The 16,688-nt window shown below is 39.4% G+C and overlaps 2 protein-coding genes across 8 annotated transcripts in view; one reads left to right on the top strand and one right to left on the bottom strand.

The window, feature by feature from the left end:
* PPP1R13B (protein phosphatase 1 regulatory subunit 13B) overlaps positions 1 to 3,177 on the top strand; it is a 69,149-nt gene extending 65,972 nt beyond the window's left edge. For all 7 annotated transcript variants that reach the window (XM_029964077.1, XM_018082184.2, XM_018082185.2 and 4 more), the window contains 2 exons: positions 556 to 755; positions 1,638 to 3,177. In XM_029964077.1, coding sequence (XP_029819937.1) covers positions 556 to 755; positions 1,638 to 1,679 — 242 coding nt within the window. In that variant the 3' untranslated portion in view covers positions 1,680 to 3,177. The remainder of the gene's footprint in view (positions 1 to 555; positions 756 to 1,637) is intronic.
* Positions 3,178 to 3,500: 323 nt separating this feature from the next.
* Positions 3,501 to 13,510, bottom strand: ZFYVE21 (zinc finger FYVE-type containing 21). The gene is made up of 9 exons (XM_018082226.2): positions 13,475 to 13,510; positions 12,286 to 12,318; positions 11,961 to 12,011; positions 10,057 to 10,225; positions 8,398 to 8,473; positions 7,595 to 7,686; positions 6,707 to 6,760; positions 5,107 to 5,249; positions 3,501 to 4,262 (listed from the first exon to the last, which is right to left on the bottom strand). The coding sequence occupies exons 1-9, from the start codon at positions 13,508 to 13,510 to the stop codon at positions 4,227 to 4,229; spliced, it is 690 nt and encodes a 229-aa protein (XP_017937715.2). The 3' UTR covers positions 3,501 to 4,226.
* Between the last annotated feature and the right edge of the window lie 3,178 nt (positions 13,511 to 16,688).

Raw genomic sequence — 16,688 nt, 5'->3', positions numbered from 1 at the left:
TATTTCAAGGAAACGCTTCCACAGGGAGGTTTTGACAGTAACAGCGAGTTGTCAAGTGTTTTCACAGAAATATTCCAACTTCCAGATGCACAAATTTCTAGCAGATCACATGAAGAAACAAGTGTACTTTATAAATAATTAACTTACAGAATGTGTTTAGTTACTAAGAGATATTTTGCCAGAAAAGCACTTTGATGGAGCAGACAAATTTTAATTTCCATCAGAGTATACAAGCTTCATTAAGGTTCTGTATATCTGACATCGTGTGATTTTCAAAAACCTCAAGTGTTTCTGTACAAGGCCTGCTGTAGGAAGCAGTTTCCATTACCTATATAATAAGAGAAAAACCTCATGCTCTAAACTATTCTGCAAGATTTGGTTCTATCATGCAGTGAAATTTCTGACGGCATTTCACCATGGAAGTGCTGAAAACCGTTCATGAAATTGTTTTAATAGGAGACTAATATTTGGGCCACTGTGTCAATACTAAAAATCTCAAGAGGACAAAACCAGGCTATTTTACCATCAAGTGTGCTCTCCAATCTGTTTTAACAGGCGTGCAAGAGAAGCTGGGAGTGATGAATAAAGGGGTGGTGTATGCCCTGTGGGATTACGAAGCCCAGAACAATGACGAGCTGTCATTCCACGAGGGCGATGCCATCACTATTCTAAGGCGCAAGGATGACAATGAAACAGAGTGGTGGTGGGCCCGCCTCAATGACAAAGAAGGCTATGTGCCTAAAAACCTCCTTGGGGTAAGTTCTTCTTAAGTCACCCTCTCCCTTCTTTTTTTTTTTTGTACCTGAAGGAGGAACACAAGAGGGATCTTTGGTCAGAATCCCTCTGTGCATCATCCAGATATACCACTATGAAGTGGTGCAAAGCAGATTATCCTTATTCGCTCTGGCCTCTGTGCCATTGTAAACAAAAAGGAGAGGCTACTGTTAGTGCTGGTTTTCATTTGGCAATTTAGTATATTTAATACAGTTCATGCTTTAATGGGATTTTTTCCCCCCCCCGGCTAAAACATAGAGCCCTTATGGAAAGTGTGGTGGCTGTATTAGGTAGCTTGAAGCCTTGGCACAGAAAGTTCTTTGGGAAGGTTTTTAGTACCCGGCACAAGATAAGAACATAAGTATGTGCGAGTTTAAAACAGGAAAGAGCCCTGAAGATGACAATTGTGGGCAAGTCGTTTATGCTGCTCTCAGTCAGATGGAACACAGTTGTCATCAGAGACCAGGAATGTAAAGCGACCAAGCAGAGAGCTACAGAGGGTGACATGCATAAGGAAACCTTGCAGAGCAGGAAATAAGTTCTCTCAAGTGCTCAACAGGGAGTTCTTTTACTTATGTAAAAGCATCCTTTGTCTAGTGTGGATCTTGATCTAAATGCACCAGGTTATTTTCAGAGCAGTGATGTTGCTCCTCTTGGCAGGAATAAGTCAATCCTTGGCCTCCTGCTGCTTCTGGTTTAGTGTTTCAGAAGATGCCTAAGAAGATACTGTAGCTTACAAAAATCTCACCCCCAGAACACTTCATCACTCAGTTCTTGTTAGTAAACTACCCTTTGGTTAAAAATTATTTAAGTTGGTATTAACCATGCAAAGCCTAATATTTTTATTCTTTTTTTTTTTTTAGTTATATCCACGAATAAAACCTCGACAGCGAACCCTTGCTTGAATTCAGTTGTTACAACAGTGCAATACCGTGCTGGTAACTGGAAACTTAAAACATACACTGGAGCCATCATTTTTGATCATTTCACACAGAGAAATAAAACTATGATATTTAGTTTTAATGGTGCTTTCTCTCGTTAAATGGACAGCATCCACGACTTTCAAGATCTGCAGTTTGTAAATGAGGATCGTTTCTATGTGACCCACCACTGATGAGGAGAGCGATACCTCCACTACCTACAGCGTTGCACCAACTCTCGTCTAAAGCAGTGTTTTGAGTCCAAGTTCCGTGGTAGGAGCTTCCTTGTGTTCCATGTTCAGAGGTGTCACTTGCAGAGTGCAGATGCGCTGTCCGGTTTGCTCCAACCCCCCCACAGCAACTGTCCCACGTCAGGATTTTGGATATTTTTTTGTTCGATACCAGTGAATGTTGAGTTCTCATTACCAATCAGCTCTTTGGGTTCTAGGACACGAGATCTTCACCTGTTACATGCATAATTAAGTAGTTACCAAAGCTTGATGTAGGCTAGGATTTTAGGTGGCAACATGCTAAACACTTAAATCCTAGTCTGGACAACCCCAACAAAAGCTTTACCTAGTCTAGCATCTTGCATTATTTGCATTTAGAATCAAGCTAGAGAACTAACAAAACAACAGTATTTATACACTTCTCAAAGTCCCTACACAGTATCTCACGTGGTGTTTTATTTTCTTATTATTCAGCCTACAGCACTGGTGTTAACCTCTACAAATGTAAAGGTTTCCCTACTAACCACCTGAGCTTGTCCAGCCTGGACAGAACAGTTAGTACTGAAGTTGCAGCAGCCTAAAGGATTTGTACGTCTGCAGGGATGAAAGTGCAATAGTTGAAAAGGGTAAGAGTCTGGTGAGGGTTATACTGTGTCAGCTGAAGTCTGCCTGAGTCAGTCTAGAAGAAAATATGAAGGACGGGATAGAAGTAGGAAGAGGGTCGTGTAGATGCCAAGACAAGGAGAAGAAAGAAACAAGGTTTAGAGAAGGATTTAAGAAAGGCAATAGCTTATTTGAGGACAGTTTCTGTGGTTCTTGGCAGCCTACACCTGCTGCCAAGGCAAGTTATGCAATAACCTGTTCCACTACATTGTAGTTTCAAGCAAAAAAAGAAAAATCCACAAACAGGCACTTCACTGGAGTTTTAATTGTACATGATTTTATATACCAAAAGTATATTTTGAATCTCCCATTATAAGTTTTAGCCATATTTCTTGTAATTTTATCCCATTTAACAGTATGCAATTTGATTAACTCTTCATGTACAAGTTCTGTGTATAATTTATATATCCATTTCTGCAGTGCTGTAACTTGCTTTTACCACAGGTTAGCATTAACTGTATATATTGTGGTGAAAAGTGAAAGGGTATTATTGTTGAAGAATTTGCTACATGAATGTGATGATTTCAAGAGCCTATGATACACTAATTCAGAGAACATGTAAATGTGCACAATAAAGTACTGCTAAGGCATGGCTGCATTCTCCACTCTCTTTATAGAGGTCACAGCAGCAGACGTGGGTTTGGTCACAGTCTGCATGAAAACACTAACTGTAGCTTGCCAGGTTCTAGCTGTAAACTCACCTTTCCTCATTGTTTTTTACAAGCTGCACTGAAAAGGACTTGCCAGATGCTTTTGAAACCTCCTTACACTAGTATTCCAGTGTTCCAAGTGTGACAAATTAATTTAGCATTAAATTGAAGTGCTGTTTATAAAAGTTGAAAGTTTCAGGGTTCAGAGACCACGGTGTCCATCACTAAAGAAGTTTTATGTTACAAAATTAAGCATCACTTCATTTTTTTAAATAAGTGAATTAATTTATTCATATTTGTACATTAAGTTGTATACAATTTCAATAGTATTACAGTTAGATTAACAAAAGCTAGTTACCAAAAAAGAAAATACAAAACTAAAAATTATTCTGGAAGCTTATTTATTACAGAAGTGAAGTTTCAAGGTCATGTTCATGTAAGTCAAATTTGGTGGTATTTGGTGAAATATTTAGATGTTGAAAATGAAATGTTTAAAAAAACCCAAGTGATTTCTATAAAATCATATCTAAGGCAGATTTTTTTTGTACATTGATTTTAAACATTTGGATAGAGGGAAAAACCTGAGATCTATACCCAAAAGCTATTCTCTGCAGAAGAGACATACACATTTGTTTGCTTTCTGTAGCAAACAGTTTATATAATTGTTACTATAAAAGTTGTGCTGTACATTAGCTGTAGTGCAGGTCACTTTCATATTAAGTGCCAGTAAAGGCTTAACAAAATATACAAAGTCTTAAAAGATGAGGCTGTTTAAAGCATTAACTGTATACATATTGCACACTACCGTGAATACTCATGGTTCAAAAAATACTCACATTGCATTTGCCAGTTCTTACATAATGAACCACACTGGAATGAGACAGTCAAGAACAGCAAATATTTCCAGCTGTCAAATCAGCAAAAAGTGAGAGGCAGGTCTGTGGAGGCTGGTGTCTGTGTCTTCCCTCAGGAGGCCAAGTCTGCAGTTCTCACTGGTCCCGGGACTCATAGAGAAGTTTTGTTGCCTAACAAACACCAGGGCAAAATGTCATTTTGTTAACTGAACTTTCACTTGCAGCCACCTCATCTCCTTTTTTTACCCCTCCAAAAATCTCCTTTAAATCCAAGGCTTTAAATTCTTCCTCCATTTTCTTCCACCCAAGGCATGTACTAGCATTCAGGAAGTACTGACTGCATTTTCACGGCAATAGAAAGTTTGAGCACACTGGGATGAACAGAGGTAAATGCTGGGGTTGGGAAAACTGGGGAGCTCAACAATGGCAATAAAGCAGCAAACAGCCACACACCTGCCTGGGCAGGCACCTTATAAGTCACAGTTCTGATGAGCAACAGAACAGATGAATGAAGTTGGTGTGGCTTTGGTTTTTTCCACCATAACTTTGACTTAGGAAATATGACTCTTCATTACCCATACAGGGCCTAACAGCAAAAGATTAAAGTCTTCTGTTTTCAAAAATCAACAATGTCTTTGAGCCTTCATAAAGCAGTAAAAACAATTAGCTGAATTTAGGTTCAAAAGAGTATTTCATAATGCACATTCATCAGCCAGAAACAAAATCCTAAGGAACTTTAAAGTCTAATTCCTACTTCTTTTCATCTAATGATATACATAAGATCTTGGAAAATCCTTTAGAGTGCATAACTTCTTCAACTATCTGAGCATAAATCTAAAGTCATGTTCATTACAGCCATCCATAGGTTCTGTTTTCTAAGCAATGAGGCCCTTAAGCTCTTAATAAAAAAATAATAGAAATACTCCTAAGGCAGCCTGCTCTCTTTAGTGCTACTAAACACCCCATGTAAAGATTTTCTTCTAAGCCTTCTCTAAGTTTTGGCTGCTGTGCTTACCTTATGCATAGCTGCCAGCCAGCTTGCTGACAGCTTCCTGTTACAGTTGAAGTCCTCACCGGCAGTGAATTTCATCTGCGTTACCTCCTCCGACCCAGGGACCTTGTACTGCAGAATCATACCTATGGCACGAGTGTTGCCTCCTGGAAAGAGAAATAACATCTTGAACAGCAACAGGTTTTGCCAACTAAGTAAAACAACTTCGTCCAGCTCATAAGCATGTTTGCAGAAACATGCTCATTGCTCGGTTCAAAGCACGACCAGCTGCAGGTGCACCAACAGCTGCTGTATCCAAGGAGGTTGTGACCACAGCTGGTAGTGCCAGGCAGTGGAACCTGCAGCCTCAAAACTGATTAATTCTCACCGAGGCAGAACCTGCATAAGCCATCAGGTGAAGCCACGAACAGAGAACACCCTTGTGATTTACTATCATCATGTCAAGACGTGGTACCACAGTTTCACACTGTAGCCTGCAGTCTGTAAGATGAGCTATTAGTATCCACTTTGATGGCAAAGCTGGATACAGAGTCTGGCACAGCAGTCAGAAATCCCTCCAAACCTGGCAAAGGTTGAGAGAAATGCTTATGCAAGACTAGATAACAGCTGACAAATTTACTTCCTGAAGGAAATTGCTACAGAAGAAGCTGCTCTGACAATACACAGACGTTTGTATCTCTCTTACTCTGGCTGCAGAGATGAAGATAAACCAAAGCAAAAATACACAAATTAAACAAGAGCTTTCAGAATGCCATGCTTCATTATCATTACTTCCTGCAGCAGTGGAGCATAAACTAAGCCCCAGGAGCAGCACCAGCACACAGAGCCACTTTGCAAAGCTCTTTTTAAAAGTGTCTGCGTGAGAGGGCTCCCCAAGGCTGTTACTGCAATATCTGAGGAGCCAAACAAATCACAGTCTCGGTCTAACCAATCCAGTCAGAAGCCCACAGCAGGGTTTATCAAAGTAGCTATTTGCTCCTCTCTGAGGCTAAATGGAAATTCAACTTCATCACTTGCTCCCCTGCATCTGCCAGTCAGAACAACAGACTAAGGGACTATTTAAATCAGTGGAAATAAACACCTACAGCCTTGACTAGTTTGCCCATGTCTGGCATTTCAGGACATTACTGAGTCAGGCAGAACACACCTTCCATGATAAGAAGTCTTCTTTCTTTTAAAAATATGTAAAAGCAAGCCATTAATTAACAGTTCCAGTGCAAAGCCTTTCTGGACAGCACACAGGGAGTATATTTTTCATTTCTGGTATACCCAATTCAGCACACTTGTTAAAGCAGGTGGTGTGCAACACTGTACCACTGAAGATACCATTTCTCATCTTCCCTTCTCCCTTCCAGCACGGACAACAGTTCACTTGGTCTAAAGAAGGCCCTGAGTGCTTTAGTTCTCCTCCAAAGTGTTACAAAACATTCATTCTTGGTTTAATAAACAGACAGATGGAAAGGAACAGATGCACGTCAGATCTGAACACAACTCAAACTGAACAGCAGCGACAGATCACGCAAATAAACAGCACTGCAGGGAGATGTGAGGGGGGTCATTCCAACATGCTGAGGTGAGTCACGCTCAAAGGCACTGCTGATACCTTCAGTAACAGGCTGGCTCTCCAGAAGGCTGGTGTAAGTGTGAATATCTTTTTCTACCATCAAGAAGGAAGGCAGGCAGAAAAAAGATAAAGCAGTCAGAAGAGTAGTGAACAAGGAATTAAAGCATTAAGTGACTCAGCAGCACATCTGGTTGATTTGAATACCAAGGTAAGTTTATTAAAGTTAACATGCTGCACTGACTGAATACTGCACAGACAGGCTATGCAATTAGAAAAACCCAGCAGTGACAGAGGTGTTGATAAAGTACAATTATTGAAACTCCTGACCTTGTTTGTTCTCATTTCAGTCAAATCATATTCAAGTTCATCCTGAAATACTCTAAAATCTGGTAAGAGATGAGGCAGTAAGTAGCTGCACTCCAATACAGATGTTACCAGTTTCATTTGGCCACCCCTTCATCTTGAATGAAATTTAAAAAGCATAGTTTAACTATTTTTTCCCCCCCCAGTTCCACTCTCCTAACAACTGCTTGTACCAGCAGAAGAGAAATCCCAGCTAGATTCTGAAATGGAAAAGGCTAATACCAAAGACTACAGTTTCCTCCTATGAGCTTTTAAATCAATAGACATTTGTATTTAGCCAAGAGAAAGGATCTGAACAGATGATGACCACCCTTACTCAGGTTTATTGAGACACTGTCCCATATTACAGCTGTAAAGGAATTTCTCAATTCTTAGGTTTTCTCCAAAATCCCAGTAGCCACATGGACAGGGTTTCACACACTGCACTCTATTCTGAGAGCAGCTGTAATTAACACAGTTACACTGAAGTTACCAATAACCTAGAACTGCACTGTCTAGTTCAAACAATAATTACAATGTCACATTTTTTTCTAAATAGTTCATTTATATTAAAGAAAAATTTACCTCCAGGAGTAAATCCCTCTGTAAGTATCTGAACTGTTGAAATCTGTATAATTTCAATTTCATAGTGGCTGTCTCCATCCAAAACCAGGTATCTACATAACAGAAGAAAAACATTTTTTAAAAAATAAATTTTTTTCTACAATATCAAGTCCAAATCAAAGAAAACAAAAATAAACATAATCTCTCAGTGACGCTGTTTATGTGTTCTTTGGGGTGAAGAGGGAAAGAAATCAAGCAGGAAGTGTTACTTTTCATTTAAGTCTTCAGTTTTAGGAAAATAACCCCACAAAACCTATAGTTCTGTTTGCCAGGAGACCCGTCCAAAATATTAAAAGCTCTTCTTTTATTACAAAATTTTATTCTCCAAAGCTCCAGAGGAAAAAGTGAACAGAGTCCAAAGTGGTCTAGTTAACCAAATTACAGGGGATGACCAAAGCAATGCTTTGGTTGTAATGCTAAACAATGTGGTGTAGTGTTAGAATCATTCCAAAACAAGCTTTTTTCAGTGCCTACAGACTTTTCCCTGCCCCTGCTTCCTGTGATCCCCTATTAGGTGGCAAAAACACTGTATTCCAGTGGCACCAAGAGGCATTATCAGTGAGTGGAGATCCACCTTTCCAAGGCATTCTGATCCACACCCCTAATAAATTCAAACAAACTGACTCCAGTAACGTCAGATAAATAAATCTATCCTTTCCATGTGATTACTCTCTCCAATTACTCTTATAGTTTCTTTAGGGTATCAGATAATAGAGCTGTAAGTGCAACAATACTATAGTTTACAAGTGCAATTTCTGTCTTACCTCTGGTTGCTGGAAAGTCGACAAACCATAAGTTCAGATTTATCAGATGTTCCAAGAGTTACAAAGAATGTAGCACCTGGGAAGAAATGTTTCAGTATTCTAATGCAGAGTTCAAGAAGGAACATTCAAGTATCAAAGAGGATAACTAATTTTTACCTACTAATACACAAAACTGGGTGAAATAAAGAGAGTAATTGAAATGTTAAACTGATTAACATCAGCAGAACACTCAAGTATAAAAATCTCATCTTTAATTATCATGTTCTGAATCACAGGACCTTTCACACATGCTATGTAATTTCTCCCACGTGCTGTAGAAATGCACATGATATCTAAGATGAATCTTTTAAAAATCAGAAGAGAACTGGAGGTGGCAAAGACAGGCAATTAAAGACCCTATGTGGTCATCATAACACAAGCTATTGTTTCAGTATTCAAAACAAAAAAAAAAGAATAATCTAATAGCAGGACATGACCTTCAGTTCTATGCTTAATAAACAGCAAAGACATCTCTTTTTCATTACTGAAGGCTGGCTCAGTCTTGCTGTGAGGGCAGTGAACTTTAGCCTTCATGTTGTGTTTCTTCCCCCTCAAAACTGCTTTGACATGGGGAAAATCATCATTGCTACATTAGAGAAGTGATTCATAACTTCAAGCAGCCTACACACCTAACCCCTTTACTTCCTCCATGCCTCATGGTCCCTGTGTTACCTCATCCCAATACTGCTGGTCTGGGAAATGAGAAAATAACACAAACTCTGGCTCTACAGCAAGGCAGGAACAACTTCAGACTTGAACAGCAGAACGTGAAGGCAAACAGGACACGCTTTATAAAAAAAAGTCTTCAGTTTAGAAGACATTGTTTGAAAACTTGTCTACACCCCTATGGCAAAGCAGAGTGAAGAATGATTTGTGTGCTACAGGGATGAACACACTTCCTTCTGATCCCGGGATCTCCCCAGGAGTATCCACGCTTGCCAGATGTGGGGCTTAGCTTACCCAGTATGCACACTGGCATCATGCTGAGAGACCATCAAAAGGCACTCAAGGATCACAGAATAGTTTAAAAACTGAAGATTCAGCTTTCTTAATGTAATTGGAGCACGAATTGCTATACTGCATGTACTTTTAATCCTATGGAAAATTGGCCACTCAGGATGATCTGCCATCAACCACAGCTGTAGGCCACGGGCAAGATCAAAGCTCTCAGATGAAGCTTGAAACAAGCACTGTATCTTGTTCGAAAATATTAAACTATTCTCTACTCTAAAGTATTTTTCATCCTTATTTAATGGCTAAATAGATGCAGGAATATGGTTAAAAGTCGCATTATTTCAAGGAAAATGCCAACTGCATACACATTTGTTCTCACAGGCATTAAAAATATGTCTTTAACTAAATCACTATTTTTAAAGACCAAAAAGTATAAACTGAGAGGTGTAAACATTTCTAAGAAGCGTGGTGTAAACACTTCTAAGAAGTGTGAGCCTCTCTCTAAATAAACTGCTAACACAGAATTGTTACCTGCCAAACAAGGTGCACGACAAGAAGGAGACAAAAGCGCAGCTTGCAGGACGAGAGGCATTACTCCTACTGCTTATCAGAATTTGAATAAACACAAACGAGGTCCAACAGCTCATCTGTGCACAGGGTCCTTACCATTCATGAGCACTTTGAGCTGTTTGTCGTAGAACTCCGTCTCCTTCTGTGAGACCAGGGCACACTCCGCACACTGGCGCACGGGATCCACAAAGCACATGCGAGGCAGAGGCACTTTTTTGCTGCAGCACTTGTCACAGAAACACTTCCCACACCTCCGGCAGTGATGCTAAGCAGGAGAGAACGTTTTGTTTGTTTATTTACAAAGGAAACTAGGAGGGGATAATTTGATAAGGTTACTATGTTACATCTCGTCCTCCCCAACAGTTTCTCAGGTGTGAAAGGTACAGGCTGAGGGACAGGTAAAGGAAATGTAAGTGCTAAAGTGGCAGAAAGAAATCTCTGTGGATTGAACACAAAGGACCGAGTATAGCGTGACCAGCAGCACTTTAAGCCTTTGCTGGCACTCTTGTAAAGATGCCTCTGAAGCAGACCAGAGAGGAAAGGGCTTCTCCAGTGTCCAGCAAATCCTTCACCTCACTGTCAATAAAAACCCAAGAGTGGTTTCCAGGTCCCTTCTTACTTCCAAGCAAAGATCTTGGGAAACTTCAACTGAAGTCTCTATTCTTCCTCAACTGAAAATACTATTCTTCTCTTTTAAAACTTATTCTCAAGTTTCTCCCAAGGAAAAAAGATAAAAATCTTCATACTGAGAACCTAAAGCTATTCCTCTATCAGAAATATCAGGCAGCAGAGTACAAATCCAATGAAGTTGCAAAACCAGAACAAGTATTGCAATGTGTTTCACAGCTCTTAAATCTGCAACAAGTGGCTTGTGCTCCAGATCACTCTTGGGGTGTGACAGTGCCAGCAGATCTTCCTGATGCAAGTTCTCGTGACAGAACAAGTATTCCCAGGCAAGCAGGAACTAATTTGTGGCTCAAAGCAAGCCTGAGCAGTTTGATACAAGGAACTGATACAGTGCAATTTTGGTCAGTGCTAGGCTTTCCTTCCAAATGCAAAATTCTCTGGAGTACCTATTTCCCAGGGCTGCCTGCAACTGCTTCCCAAAATTAACAAAAGTCAAATACAGCAGCCTGTTATCTGGTATGAGTGTGTCTGGTTTAAAATTTGTCCTTCCATCTCCCTCCAAATAATAAATAAAAAATATTGACTTTGTCACTGCACTACAAGTCACACTTCCCCATCTTTCTTCACTTTCACAAGGGCATGCTAAAAGAGTGGCAGTGTAATTATATGAAGGAATGATATTCCCTCCTAAAAACCATTGCTGGCCTTTTCTGGGAGAGTACTTTCCTTCTCCATGTCATATTCTGCACACCAGTAGCATTCCACAGTGATCTGCTTGCTGGTATGTAATGAACATAATTACTCTAATGTTAGTGTTTTCATGCAGTGAGATACATACTAATTATGTAGTTTATACTTTCTACTTTAATCAGAAATTCTCTATTCCAAACCGAAGATAAATCCTGGTTTACTTTTAGAACAGAAGGAAAACCTGAGTTTTGGTTCTTTACATTTTAACAATACGGTTCTTTAATGTAAGACTATAATTCATTATTCCTGAAAACATTACATTTCCACAACTAATTTTTCTCCCCAAACACAACTGAATTAGTTGATTTGGGTGCTATGTCAGTACTGATGTTAACAGCCCACTCCAGCACGAGCTTCTCAAACTCTTCCTTTGACTGTAAATCCTGCAGGTACCCAGTAATTTAGAAAAAACCCTTGTATTACACAGTGAGCAACAAGAAGCTTTGCAAAGAAACAGAACCAAAAGGAAGGACTCTACTCAGAAAAGGCAGAACAGAAAGAAAAACTAAGTTACATCAGACTTTGCAGGGCATTCAACCGAAATCCTCTACATTTAACTCAAAATAAGTCCATATTAGTATTTTGCAACAGTTACTGCTTTAAGTTTCATTGATTTCTCTTACCTTTCTAGTTATGAAGTCAAATTTTGTATCACACTGCATACATCTTGGGCACTGGAAAACAGTACAAATTAAGATTAATCTACAAAATTTCTAAACTTTTAATTCTACCACCATATACAAAGAATGAGCTTTATATTATGCCTTATAAAGAAACACCTCCAACAAATTTCTATCCCTTATCTTTCCACCATGGATGGCTTTCATTTAATATTGATGTAGCAAAGTAATGTCACCCCCACTTGTAAGACCAAAAAAGCTGCCAAACTTCCCCCTTAGGAATAGTGCATCTTGCCAGCAGGCAAAACTACGTCTCAGAAGTACTTACCACGCTTGATAATGTTTGGCTATCCAGACAGTTCTATATTCCAGAGTCAACCATTTTTATATAAGTTTTTGTCCTCACCATTTTATCCTGTGATGCTCTGCTGACTCTCTAAAACATTGTTTATGTATTTTAATGCTCTCAGTACTCACACATTTTTGAAACGTGCTAGGAGACACTTGGTTTTCTTCCAAGCCACCAAGACCTAATTTTTATTCCAGCTACAAGAAGTCACTTCCTGAAATATCTCTTTCCTAAAACAAGCTTACACCCACACTCCTCCCAAAAGAAATACCAGAAAAAAAATTGAAGGAGTTTCTCTCTCACAACTAAGCAGAGTTTAAGGGGTGACAATTTTCATTGTTTAAACTAGCAGGAGTGATCAGTGTCCACAGGACAACCAGATTTTTCTGTATAAAAGTCACTTACCAAAGGGCTGATACTCAGCAATTAGATCACTGGATTTTCAACAAGATTTTACATATTTTTATCCACCGTATCAAAACCTACTTTCCAAGGCTTATAGTGCAATTATTTCTAGATTTGCAAATACTAATTCAAAATTGTGCCTGACATCTGACTCAGGAGAACATGGTTAGATCCTGTAGTAAGTTTTTAACTCTACAAACTGAACCACCTAAACCAGACTATCTCAGACTACAGCAGAATGTCATCTTAAACACATGCCCTAAGATAAGCAGGTGCTATTTGCTAAGAACACAGTAATCACCCTTTGCCTTTAATTAACATATTTCAATATTTAACCCTTTTTTCTATAAATCCCTTCAGGTTACAACAGCTTCTATAGGGGGACTTTTGCTCCAGCAGATACTCAATCAGTCACAATTTCAGCAACTACAGCAAAAAAAAAAAAATATTACAGCAGCTAAATTAAAAATTCTCTAGAAACTTTCATGTTCTTCTGAAGTGTAAGCTTGTTAATAATTGCCAATAGTTTACATGAAATGTTCTTATGTCTAAACAGACATTTAACACATTAGAGAGTAACGGCATTCACTGTAAGGGAACATAAACAGCTACTTGTAGAATTTGTTACAACAAGCTGTTTCTAAATCCCACACAAAAGAGAACTAGAAATGTTCCTGAACCGTCTCAAATAACACATACAGAGCTAAGGCATCCAACCACCTCCTTTCACAATGGCTGTACAAAAGCTTATTCCAACACTCACTGATGAATAACCTTCAACATGAAGTAACTTCAGCATTCCCCAGGTTTCATGTCTGTAACTCAGACAGCTAATACCAGGTTCTACTCTACACTGATCTCGACTGAATTGTCTGAATTTTTGATGTGTAGCTTGTCTGGGAGCTGGACCTGGCAAGAATTTTGGTATACTGAATGCAAACAAGTGGGAGGTTTTGTGGTTGGGTTTGCATGGTGATTTTTTTTGTTTGTTTGTTTTTACTGGTTTCGGTCTTTTTATTTGTGTTTTGGCAAATGCAGAAAGCACAAGTCACAAACTAGAAAAAAAAAAACCAAAACCCAAACTCTTACAAATACTGTCCTACGTAGATTTCATACACAACGTTATGCTAAACATACAAGTCCTTCTCAGGAAGAAGTCAAATTACCCATCCTCTTATTTAACACAAACTCTATAGACAAAATATTTCTGAATTCCAGACCCATGATGATAGCCCTGCCTGATATATAGAGCAGTCATAAATAAATCACAAGTCCGACGGCATATGGCAGTTGGCACTGCAGAACAGGATTTTCCTAGGAAAGTGTTCTGACACAAGTAGGTTCAATACACTGTTCCTTAAGGGCATTTCTGCTTTAAGTAACCAGAACCAAGTGAAGCCATTTGCATAATATCAACTTCTGCTTTGCCTGGGACAAGACCTTTATTGTAGAATATCCTGAAAGGTGATATTTTCGTATTCATCCGTACACTGACAGAATTAGAGAGTGACAAGTACTGAATTAAGCTTTATTGCTTGAAGGGGTTTTATCACATTTAGAGGGAAGGAAGCACGATGTCCAAGTTACTTTTCATATCTTCAAACAAAAAGACGTAAACAAAGAAAAAAAAATTATGTATATTCATTTCACGTACATCTATTCATTTCATGAATGTATATTCATTCAAGTATATTCATTTCACGTACAATCAGCCACTAATACTGATATCAGATTACTTCATTTAGCAAGAGGAAAATGGAAGAGCATCCAACAGTTGTTGCATCTTGGTATTAATTTAAAAATACCGAGAGCTGGTTCATTACAAATAGAGTAGAATTTCTCAGGTGTTTGCTCAAGTGTGGTAACTGATTTTCATAATACCACGGATCCAACCAGAGGTGAGACTCCCACAGATGGACAGGAAGTTATAGTTACACTTCACAGGCTTTATTTGCATACATAATAACACAGCGTTTCAAGAAGTGATGCACAGAACACCTGGTTCAGCTCGTTAACACAGTGAACCTTTGCAAACGTGGAAGTTCAGGAGCTGCCCAAATCCCACCCAGGAACACGCCTGACCAAAGCAGATGGTGCCAGCGGGGGAAACGGCACAAGGGAACTCGGGCCAGATACAGCTCCTGGTGCTTTCTGATACTGCAGCTGCCCAAGTTCACCAGCACTCCAGGGGCAGCTCTGCCACACAACCAGTGCTGCCTCCAAGAGCCCGAGCCAAGGGAGGGCCCTGCTCTGGGAAGCTCAGTTCCCTCCTGCAGCGACTGAGGAACCCCAGGGAATTGCTTTCACCCCATCTGTGAGTTCCTGTGCAGCACACAGTGTTCCTCAGCCATGGAAGCATCTGGTGCACAGCTGGATGTCACGAGGTCTGGCCAACTCTGCAGCCAAACTGACAAACTTCACTTGATTTCTAGTCCAAGATTTCCTTAATAGAAACATCACCAGCTGAGCTCTGCCAGTGATTTACAAAGAAATTCCGAGTCAGAAAAGACACAGGCAGTGACCAGCATTTTAAGATCTGTCTCAAGTTTAATGATGCTCAGCACAGATGTTCATAATATTCTCCACCTCAACTCTCTGTCTGTATTACAAAGAAGACTACCAAAAGCAAAGTTTTCGATAGTCCTGCTTCAGTCTTAGACTTCAAATTCCTCAAAGTAACTGATATTTTAAGACTGTATAATCTTGTGACATAAAATTAATAACTTGAATTATATTTCAATGCTATATAAGCTTCACAAAACTAACTGCCATAAGTCATAGGTGACCTTAATTTCAAAAAAACAAGACAGCAGAGTCTCCCTGCATAAGAAAAATAAAGCTACTGAGTTTGTGTTACTGGCTGCACAGCAGAAGCCAATAGATTTGAAAAACCAGATTAGCACTGTCTAGTACCAGTCAAGGTCTTGTCTTGGACGAAGACAGTTTTTAATTATGTCTGACATGGTAACAAGATCAATAGTTCTCAACTAATTCATTAACTAGATAATACTGTCTCTTTAGATTTCATTTTTTAGCAAAAACATGGTGTTTCTAAGCTTCCCTGCGTATCACATACGTGCTTTCTTTGAGGGAAATGTTTGTAACACATTTGGCTATTGTTAAGCAAAACAATTTCAGAACTTCAAAATTCTTTACGAAATCTAGTAAAATAACTAGTTACAAAATAACAATTCATATTCTTAATCTGGCATTAACAAATGCACTTAAAACATTCGCCCGTAAGACATTTCCTCTCAACAGCAAATGTCACTGAGCCTGATGCAAAGACAACATTCAGCCACAATTCAACACCATCAGATCAGCAGATTATGGGGAAAAGCTGAACTTTAAGGGGAATGAATACCTGCAGTACAACTGTAACATAAAATTCAAACTAACAACACACATCAGACTGATGTCTCTAAAATATAGAGAGTTAGTTCTTTAAATATATCCAACTAGTTTAAATAAACCCTACTACAACCCTCTAACAACCTCTAGTAGAATTAAGATGGGTCTGTGTATTAGACTGAGTTTTAAGTACCTTATTTTCCTTAATGTAACCAGCCTGCTATAAGCAAGAACTACTGACATGCTAAACTGCATTTCAGAAGGTCAAGGAGAAAACCAGTTTCAATTTAACTGTTACACAAATGATATCTGTCAGGAATCAGGTTTCCAGGTGGCCCAGGTGAGCGCACAGGGGTGCAGCAACTCACCTACACGGCAGAAGCAAAGCACAAAGGGAAGGCACTTGCACAATAACTGCTCAGACTTTGCTACAAGCTCACAGATAAACACACACCCCACCTGCAGCACACCCAGAGCCCCAGAGCACACACGGTGCCAGCTGGGTGGGAAGCTGGGCAGCTCAGCCCAGACTTCCAAGGACACCCTGCTCCGGCCACGGAAAATGTATCTTATTTTACTTATAAGACAGAAAACAGCTGTCTTACATATAAGACAGAAAACAGCTG

The sequence above is a fragment of the Manacus vitellinus genome, unplaced genomic scaffold (assembly GCF_001715985.3).
Source record: "Manacus vitellinus isolate BGI_N305 unplaced genomic scaffold, ASM171598v3 scaffold_6_pilon, whole genome shotgun sequence".
Taxonomy (NCBI): Eukaryota; Metazoa; Chordata; class Aves; order Passeriformes; family Pipridae; genus Manacus; species Manacus vitellinus.
Note: the sequence above shows the minus strand (reverse complement) of the source record. Positions and strands in the feature narration are given on the sequence as shown.

What these genes read in the sequence shown, in the direction of transcription:
- ZFYVE21 (XM_018082226.2), bottom strand. Translation starts at nt 13,510, where the DNA reads ATGCTGAAGTTACTTCATGTTGAAGGTTATTCATCA. An exon ending in TTGACTTCATAACTAGAAAG is followed by an intron (nt 10,226 to 11,960) that starts GTAAGAGAAATC and finishes TCTCCTGCTTAG; the next exon opens with CATCACTGCCGGAGGTGTGG. An exon ending in AGAGGGATTTACTCCTGGAG is followed by an intron (nt 6,761 to 7,594) that starts GTAAATTTTTCT and finishes TCTTGATGGTAG; the next exon opens with AAAAAGATATTCACACTTAC.